Source organism: Desmodus rotundus, chromosome 1 (assembly GCF_022682495.2).
Source record: "Desmodus rotundus isolate HL8 chromosome 1, HLdesRot8A.1, whole genome shotgun sequence".
In the NCBI taxonomy this organism is placed as follows: Eukaryota; Metazoa; Chordata; class Mammalia; order Chiroptera; family Phyllostomidae; genus Desmodus; species Desmodus rotundus.
This window is the reverse complement of record NC_071387.1, coordinates 24,401,671-24,411,928: the sequence shown is the minus strand read 5'-3', so window position 1 is coordinate 24,411,928 and position 10,258 is coordinate 24,401,671. Positions and strand designations below refer to the sequence as shown.

General features: G+C 34.5%; 1 protein-coding gene across 1 annotated transcript; it reads right to left on the bottom strand.

Moving 5' to 3' along the window:
* Positions 1 to 435: 435 nt before the first annotated feature.
* OR13C3 (olfactory receptor family 13 subfamily C member 3) lies at positions 436 to 1,523 on the bottom strand. Its single transcript, XM_024560149.3, has one exon. It carries the CDS (start codon positions 1,426 to 1,428, stop codon positions 436 to 438), a length of 993 nt encoding a protein of 330 aa, XP_024415917.2. The 5' UTR covers positions 1,429 to 1,523.
* Positions 1,524 to 10,258: the final 8,735 nt, after the last annotated feature.

Below are 10,258 nucleotides of genomic sequence, written 5' to 3'. Positions count from 1 at the left end.
CTTTCTCCACTGGGAACAGGTTTTATTTATTTCCTTATTGCAAGATAAGCTAACTATGGCCTACAAAGAAAGTCTATCCAATGTCATTTAGGTAGTTTGCGTAATTGCAGATTTTGTAGTCTTGCTTGTCTACTTTCGAAACCATGTTTGATTGTTTTCCACACTTACCCGGAAACACTCACTTTAGAGATCACCAGGGGTGAGATTCTAATAGAATTCATTGTTCTTCTGAGATCTGGATCAGGGCATGTTGGAAGCTGAGTTTATAGCAAACTATATTTCTCAGTAATTCTCACCGAGCAGGGTAAGGGAAGGAGAATAATAAAAATACTTCTTCTTAACCATGGTTTCCCCAAAGGAGGTTCTTACAGATTTACCTATGAGTCCATCTGTGTGCCTATTACACGCAAACTTACATTTTCTGATAGAATATACTTATTGAATAGGTTTTTGGTTCAGCAGATATTTCACAGCAGTTTTTACATCTTTATTTCTCAAGCTATAGATTATAGGATTTAGCATGGGGGTCACTACCCCATAAAACAGGGAAATAAGCTTGTCTGAAGTTTGCAACTTGTCTTCCCCAGGCAGTCCTTGAGACTTGGGTTTGGCATACATAAAGAAGATGGTACCATAAAATATGATCACCACAGTCAGATGTGCTGAGCAGGTGGAAAAGGCCTTGCGTCTCCCTGTGGCTGAGTTCATTCTCAAGATGCTGTAGAGGATGAACATGTAGGAGAAAAAAATGACCAACAATGGAAGAACCAGGAACGCCATATTTGATACCAACATGGTAATAATATTGAGGGATATATCAGCACAAGCTAGCTTCAGGACAGCTAATATTTCACACGTGAAGTGATTGATAATATTATTCCCACAAAAAGGCAATTGCATAGCAAGAGATGTTTGCACAACCGAGTTGATTCCACCAGAGAGCCATGACACGGAAGCCATCAGTACATACGCCACCTTGCTCATGATGATGGGGTATCTCAGAGGGTTACAGATGGCCACATAGCGGTCAAACGCCATCATGCCGAGGAGCAAACACTCTGTTGACCCCATTGCAAACCCAAAGAACATCTGCACTGCGCATCCAGAGAAGGAAATGTTTCTTTTCTTTGAGATTAAGCTCACCAAAGTGGAGGGAACGGAGGAGGATGTGTAGCAGATATCCAGGAGAGAGAGGTTGCCCAGGAAGAAGTACATGGGGGTGTGGAGACGGGAATCAAAGATGCATGCTATGATCAGAACACCGTTGCCAATCAGAATCACTAGATACATAACTAGGATTAGAACAAAGTAAATGATCTCAATCTTTGGGTATCCAGAAAGACCAAGAAGAAGAAATTCTGATACAAATGTCTTGTTAATTTTATCCATGTCTTCTGTTTCAGAAGGAAGATCTAATATAAAATACATTCACTGCCAAAAAACAAATATAAAAAATTCATATTTTTATATGAACAATTCATTTTTTAGAATGTATTATAAGGAGTTCTTGCTTGAAGCTCTGACATCCAATTATCTCCAACAAAGTGTGTAACTAGAGTACAATGAAATGAGGGAAGATAGAAGTATCTGTACACATTGCTAATATATGAAGATCGACCTACAGTCAGACATACAAAAGTAACTTTTCCTGCTGTTTAGGATTTGTTCCTGAATAGAGGCTTCTAAACTCTTGACTGGTTATTAACTATAAGCCTGAATTCTTCATCTACCCCAGAAAGCAAGCAGCGGAAATAGCAAAAGACTACTCAACAAGGACTGAAAATTTGATTTGGAATTACAATAATAATGATGGTCAAGATTTCACAACAACTTTGATTCCTTGGCACATAGCTTCTTCTATGCCTGCATACCTTATATTAGTCAGTTTAACTGAAATTTAACATGTTTAAACACAGTTGCTGAACTCATATTCTAGCCCCTCTGAGTATCTTCTATAACTGTTCCTATGACACCATTGCACATATCAGCTCTACATGAGTATTACAGATAATTCTTGAAGAATATTACATAGTCTCTTCAATTCTTTTATTCATTAGCTTTAGTGCATATCTTGATAATTCATTTAAATCAACCTGAGAAAATGAGGTTTAAATATTTTATATAAATAAACATATATGTGTGTGTATATGTACCATTTTATGCTTTACAAAATTAAACTTTTATATTATTCTTAATTTTTTCAAATACAAAATATGGAACTTGTCCAAAGTTATGCAGATAGCAAATAAAGTAGAGTTTGAAGCTCAGATCACGGCTAATTCTCAGCTTCACTAATTTTCGTGTACATGTGAATCATCTGGGTATCCTGAAAAACTTTATTCTGTTTTAGTGTTCAGGGCAGCTCCTGAGATTCTGCATCTATTGTAAGTGCCCAGGTGATACTTAGGCAACAGCTCTTGAACGTACTTGAGTAACAAAGCTTTAATCTGCACCGAATTGGTAGATTATCCAGATTTTTCTGATCTAAATGAATTTCTTTTGCTTTCTTATGGATTGGCATGCCGACCTGAAAAATGGCAAGAACATAATTTTCTGTCTTATAAAAAGCTCCATATTCAAATTGCTTGTAAATATGCTAAAGAAAAAATATTAGAAGACAAAATTTTTTAAAGTAAGCTAAACTTGTGCCAGGCTACTAAATAGTTTTAGAATATTACGGACGGCTTACCTTTGGTTCAGTCATATTCTCTGCATGGTACGAATACATAAAAGAATAATGTGAAGTGCCTGCCATTACAAAGCTCACGATTCAGTTAGGGTATAGGAAAAGAACAACTGAAAATATATTATAAGTATAATTACAGTATGTAACTGAAACCAGGGAAAGTGCAACCCTGGATAAGAGGGGATTACGGTACCCATTGGAATGCATATCACACGGGTTTAACATGGTGGAAAAGTGCCCCAGGCTGAAATGAGAATCTTTGGTTTGAGGTTCTGAGCTTCTAATTAGCACTGCAGTCTTTTCATTGTTAAAATAGTGATTAAAAAATACCTGTGTTACTTTTCTTCCTGGGATATTGTATGAAAATAATGAGACAGCACATGGAAATCGCTTTAAAGATTAACAGACATTATATAGATAATAATGAAATAATAATAATGTTTCATATCATATATTTTGGTGATAACAAATTGGTATTTGTATAGCACTAGGTTACTCACATTACAAATTATATTAAAGAACAGCTTTAACTATAGATTGAAATATAGTTTCACAGTATTGAAGACTTACTTTTCTATTCATAAATTATTTCCATCTCCGGGAAGAATCAGTTACTTTCTTCTCAGTTTTTATGTCAGCACTCTGACTTAAGGTCAGGTTCAACAAACAATGCCAGATTCCACAGTTATGGAAGAGTAAATATTTATTGTGCAACAATTGTAATTATTCTCCATTTCCCAAAGCAATTTAAAGTTGGAAAGATAGCTCTTGTGGAATGGAGAAACTTCTTGGAGACAACGTCCCACAGACACAATTAAGACTGCTGTTGGGAATAAACCGCAGCTGACTGCAGCTCAAAACTGAATGAAATATTCTCCTACCCATGTAACTTTTGGAAACAGGGGCCAATGTTCACCAAATTAACTTCATAAAATGTGAGAGCTTTTAAGCTCAAAATATATTTACCAAAGTAAATTCAAAGTCAGAAACTACACATTCAAATGATAATTACCAAAACAAAATGCGAGAATTAAAAAATGATCTAGATGTTATAAACTAAATTAAAAAGGCATTTGTTGTAAATTAAATGCATTGTCACTTAACATTTTCACTTACTTTACATTCATCTTTTCGATAAATAAATTTCATGCAAAATGCCTTTGCCAACATTTTTTGGCATGAAAAATACAGATAGCAATAAAATAAATAAATTCACAGGACAAAAGTGAATTCATATATTTATTGCCACAAAGGTTAAAAAATCCATAATGGATAGTTTGAGTAACACTGAGGTTCAGTAAAGATATCCTTGAAAAATGAAGGAGAAATAAAGATCTTCCCAGACAAACTAAAGCTCAGGGGGTTCACTACCACTAGACTCTCCTTAAAAAATTGCTAAAAGAAGCTTTCAAGCTAAAATAAAAGGATGCTAATTAGTCACATTGAAACCTAAGAAAATATGCAACACAATGATAAAAGTAAATATATTGTCAGATTCATAAAATTCTAATTAGGTAATAGTATAGTGTTTTTACCACTATAAATGTAAAGTTACCACTGTTATGTAAATACTGACAGTTTTGAAGGGAGAAATAGACAATGACAAAATAATATTGGGGGCTTCAATATCACATTTTGAGCAATGGATAGGTGACGCAGAAAATCAACAAAGACCTTTGCCCATTTTGTAATCGGGTTGTTTGTCTTCCTGGAGTGGAGTCGTGCAAGTTCTTTATATATTTTTGAGATCAAACCCTTGTCTGAGATATCATTGGCGAGTGTATTTTCCCATATGGTTGGTTCCCTTTTTATTGTGTTGATGTTTTCTTTAGCCGTGCAGAAGCTTTTTATTTTGATGAAGTCCCATTTGTTTCTTCTCTCGTTTATGTCCCTTGCTCTAGGGAACATATCAGTGAAAATATTGCTGTGTGGGATATCTGAGATTTTCCTGCCTGTGTTCACCTCTAGGACTTTTATGGTGCCATGACTTATATGTGTCTATTGATCTATGTGTCTGTTCTTACGCCAGTACCAGACTGTTTTGATTACAGTGGACTTGTAACATAGTTTGATATTAAGTATTGTGATTCCTCCTACTTTGTTCTTCTTTCTCAGAATTGCTGAGACTATTCACAGTTGCTTATGGTTCCATACAAATTTTTGAAATGTTTGTTCTGTATCTGTGAAATATGTCATTGGTATTTTAATAGGGATTGTGTTGAATGTATAAATTGCTTTGAGTAGTATTGACATTTCAATGATGTTAATGCTTCCAATATATGAACACGGTATATGCTTCCATTTATTTGTGTCTTCCTTAATTTTATTCCTCAGTGTTGTGTAGTTTTCTGAGTACAGGTCTTTTACCTCCCTCTCCAAGGAGTACATACAGAGGGCCCAGAGACATATGAAAGGATGCTCTGCATCACTAGCCATCAGAGAGATGCAAACTAAAACCACAATGGGGTACCACTTCCCACCAGTCAGAGTGACCTTAATAAATAAATCAACAAACAATAAGTGCTAGAGAGGTTGTGGAGAAAACAGAGCTCTGTTACACTGTTGGTGGGAATTCGGACTGGTGCAGCCACAGTAGAAAACATTATGGAATTTCCTCAAAAATCTAAAGATGGAACTGTCCTGTGACCCAGCAATTTCACTGCTGGAATTATACCCTAAGAATCTTTAAACATCAATGCAAAAGAACCTATGCACCTCAATGTTCATAGCAGCACAATTTACAATAACCAAGTGCTGGAAATAGCCTAAATGCCCATCAGTCAATGAGTGGATCAAAAAACTATAGTACATTTACGCAATGGCATACTACACAGCAGAGAGAAACAAGGAGCTCCTACCCTTTGAGACAGCAAGGATGAAACTAGAGAGCATTATGCTAAGTGAAATAATCTGGGAGGTGAAAGACAAATACCACATGATCTCACCTATAAATGGAACCTAATCTACAAAAAAAAAAAAAACAAGCAAACAAAATATAACCAGAGACATGGAAATAAAGAACAAACCGACAGTAACCAGAGGGGAGTTTGGGGTGGGGGGGGACTGGAGCAAAGAAGGGGGAGGGTCATCAAGGAACATGCATAAAGGACACATGGACAAAGAAAATGGGGGAGGGGAGAGGATACAATGTAGGAGGTGGGGGTGGGTAGGGCAGGAGAGAGTAATTGGGGAAAATGGAGACAACTATAATTATACAACAATAAAAAATGAAAAAAAGAAATATTGTAATCATTTAAAAAACAAAAGAAAATCAGCAAGGAAACATTAAATCTAAACCATAATTTCAACCAAATAGACCTAGAAGATCCATCCAAAAGTAACAGAATATACATTCTTCTCAAGTGTATACAGAATAGATCACATCATGGGCCATAAACAAGTCTCAACATGTTTAAGAGGATTGAAGTCACATGAGATTTATTTATTTATTTATATTAAATTTAGTGGGGTAACATTATTTAATTAAATTATATAGTTTCCAGGTGTGCAATTCTGTAACACATCATCTGTATAGTGTATTATGTGTTCAAAACCACAAGGCAAGTCTCCTTCCATCACCATTTATCCTTCCAAACCCCTTTCTACCTCTCCCACATCCATTTCCCTCTGGTAATCACCGTACTCTTTCCTCTGTCTATTTTTTTTTTTCTTAATTCTGTCACCTTTTTCACCCAGCCCTACAACCTGCCTCCCCTCTGACAGCTGTCAGTCTGTTCTCTATGAGTCTGCTTCTATTTGTTTGTTAATTCATTTTGTTCATTGGATTCCACATATGAGTGAAATCATATGGTACTTTTCTTTCTCTGGCTGGCTTACTTCACTTAGTATAATGCTCTTGAAGTCCATTCATGCTGTCACAAAGGGTAAGATTTCCTTCTTTTTTACAGCCAATTAGTATCCCATTGTGTAAATGCACCACAGCTTTTTTATCTACTCATCTACTGATGGAGACTTGAGTTGCTTCCAAATCTTGGCAATTGTAGATAACTTTGCAATGAACACATGAGTGTATATATTCTTTTGAATTAAGTTTCTGGTTTCTTTGGATAAATTCCCAGGAGTGAAATTGCTGGGTCCATATTTAATTTTTTGAGGTAGCTCTATACTCCTTTCCACAGTGGCTGCACCAATCTGCATTCCCACCAAGAGTGCATAAGGGTTCCCTTTTCTCCACATCCTCACCAACGTCTGTTTGTTGATATACTGATGATAGCCATTCTGACAGGTGTGAGGTGATATCTCATTGTGGTTTTAATTTGCATTTCTCTGATGGTTAGTGACATTGGCCATCTTTATATGTGTATTAACCACTTGTACATAGTCTTTGGAGAAGTGTCTATTCAGGTCCTTTGCACACTTTTTAACTGGATTGTCTGTTTTTGGTGTGGAGTTGTATGAATTCTTTATAAATATTATATATTAACCCCTTATCAGATGTAACATCAGTAAATATGTTCTCCCATTCAGTAGATTGTCTTTTCATTTTGTTGATAGTTTCCTTTCCTGCACAAAAACTTTTAAGTTTGATATAGTCCCATTTGTTTATCTTTTCTTTTGTTTCCCTTGCCTGAGGAACATATCAGAAAAAATACTGCTATGAGAGATGTCTGAGATTTTAATGCTTATGTTTTCTCCTAGGATTTTTATGGGTTTAAGTCAAACATTTAAGTCTTTAATCCATTTTGAGTTTATTCTTGTGTATGGTAGAAGAAGTGGTCTAATTTCATTTTTGCATCTATGTGTCCAATTTTTCCAACATCGTTTATTGAACAAACTATCTTTATCCCATCATATGTTCTTGCCTCCTATGTCAAATATTAATTGACCATAAAACATGGGTTTATTTCCGGACTCTCTATTCTGTTGCACTGATTTATATGTCTGTTTTTATGCCACCGCCATGCTGTTTTTATTACTATTGCCTTGTAGTATAATTTGTAGCATAGTTTAATATTAGGTAGCATAACTCCTCCAATTTCTTTTTCCTCAAGATTGCTATGGCTATTCAGGGTCTTTTGTGGTTCCATTTAATTTTTTGGAATATTTGTTCTAGTTTTGTGAAATATGCCATTGGTAACTTGATAGGAGTTGTACTGAATATATAGATCACTTTGCGTAGTATGGACATTTTCATGATGCTAACTCTTCCTATCCATGAATATGGTATATGCTTCCATTTATTTGTATCTTCTTCAATTTCTTTCTTCAGTGTCTTAAAATTTTCCAAGCGCAGTTCTTTTATATCTTTGGCTAAATTTATTCCAAGGTATTTTACTTTTTTGATGCAATTTTAAAAGGGATCGTTCTCTTAGTATCCCTTTCTGATAGTTTATTGTGTATAAAAATGCAAATGATTTCTAGATAATTATTTTTTATCCTTCTACCTTATTGACTTTATTTATTAGTTCTAGAAGTTTTTTGGTGAATCCTTAGGGTTCTCTATATACAGGATCATATCATCTGCAAATAATGACAGTTTTAAGTCTTCCCTTTCATTTTGGATGCCTTTTAGTTCTTCTTTTCTGATGGTGTGGCTAGAATTCCTAGTACTACTTTGGATAAGAGGGGCAAAAGCGAACATCCCTCTCTTGCTCCTAATCTGAAGGGAAATGCTTATAGTTTTTGCCCATTGATTGTGATGTTGGCTGTGTTTTTGTCATGTATGGCCTTTATTATGTTGATGTATCATTGTACCTTCTATTCCCACTTTGCTGAGAGTTTTTTATCATAAGTGGGCACTGGATTTTATAAAATGCTATTTCTGCATTTGTTGATATGATGATAACCTTGATTTCATTAATGTAGTATATATGTTTATTGATTTATGGATATTGTACCAATCTTGCATCCCTGAAATATTTATCATGGTTTATGATCTTTTTAATGTATTGCTAAATCCAGTGTGCTGAATTTTTGTTGAGGATTTTAACAATTATATTCATTAGGGATATTGGCCTATAAATATATTTTTATTTCCCTTTTAATTTTGTATTGGACCCTTTGGTTTTTATGAGGCTATTGTTTACTTTTCAGATATTTGTAAATGAAAATGAGAGTGCAGTGCAGTAAATTTTATGGCATGCTAGAAAAACCCTTCTTAGAGAGAAGTTTATAGTGATAAAAGCATACATTAATAAGAAAAATCTCAAATAATCTAACTTTACCCCTCAAAGATCTAGAAAAAGAATAACAAACTAAGTCCAAAGTTATCAGTAGAAAGGAAATAACAAAAATCAAAGAGGAAATCAATGCAATAGAGATCAGAAAAATAACAGAAAAGATCAAGGAAGTCATGAACTCCTAGAAGAAAACATAAAATAAAGTTCTTTGATAATGGACTTGACAACTATTGTTTGGATAAGACACCAAAAGCACAAACAACAAAAGCAAAAATCAAATCAGATTACATCAAACTAAAAAGCTTCCGCATAGCAAAAGAAATAATCAACAAAATGAAGAGGCAACCTATGTAATGGGAGAAAATATATGCAAACTATATATCAGATAAAAGGTTAATATCCAAAATATATGAAGTCATACAACTTAGTAAAAAAAACCCCAAACAATAAGATTTTTAAATGGGCAGCATAAATAAATGGACTGTTTTCAAAGAAATCATACAGATTTCATACCTATTAACCAACAGGTACATGAAAAGCTGCTCAACATCACTAATCATCAGAAAATGCAAATCTAAACCACAATGTGATAGTACCTCATATCTATTGAATAGCTATTAACAGAAAGACAGAGATAAGTGTTAGTGAGGATGTGGAGAAAAGGGAAAACTTGTACACTGTTGGCGGGATGTAAATTGCTTCAGCCACCAGGAAAATAGTATGGAGGTTCCTCAAAACATTAAATATAACATGTGATCCAGCAATCCCACTTATGGGTATATATTCAAAGGAAATGAAAACAGGATCTCAAAAAGATATCTGAATTCCCATGTTCATTACAGCCTTATTCACATTAGCCCAGATATGGAAACAACCTAAGTGTCCATCAGTGAATGAAGATGTAATTAATGTAATATAATTAATATAATAAATATAATATAAATATACACATATATACAATGGAATATTACTCAACCATAATAAAGAAATCCTGCCATTTGGGGCACCATGAATAGACCTTAAGGGCATGATGGTAATTGAGATATGCCAGACAGAGAAAGACAAATACTGTAAATCACTTTTATGTAGAATCTAAAAACGCCAAACTCATACAAACAGAGTAGAATGGTAGTTACCAGCAGCTGTGGAGAGGGGGAGCTGGGAAGATGTTGTTCAAAGAGTACGCACTTGCAGTTGGAAGTTGACTAAATTCTGAAGATCTAATACACAGCATTGTGATTATAGTTAACAATACAGTATTACATACCTGAAAGTTACCAAGAGAATGTTGGCACCACAAGAAATGATAGTTATGTGACGTGATAGAAGTGTTAACTAATACTATGGTGGCATTCATATTGTAATTTATAATTGTATCATATCAACACAATGTTATATGTCAATAAGAAAATTCAGAATAACACATAAAACA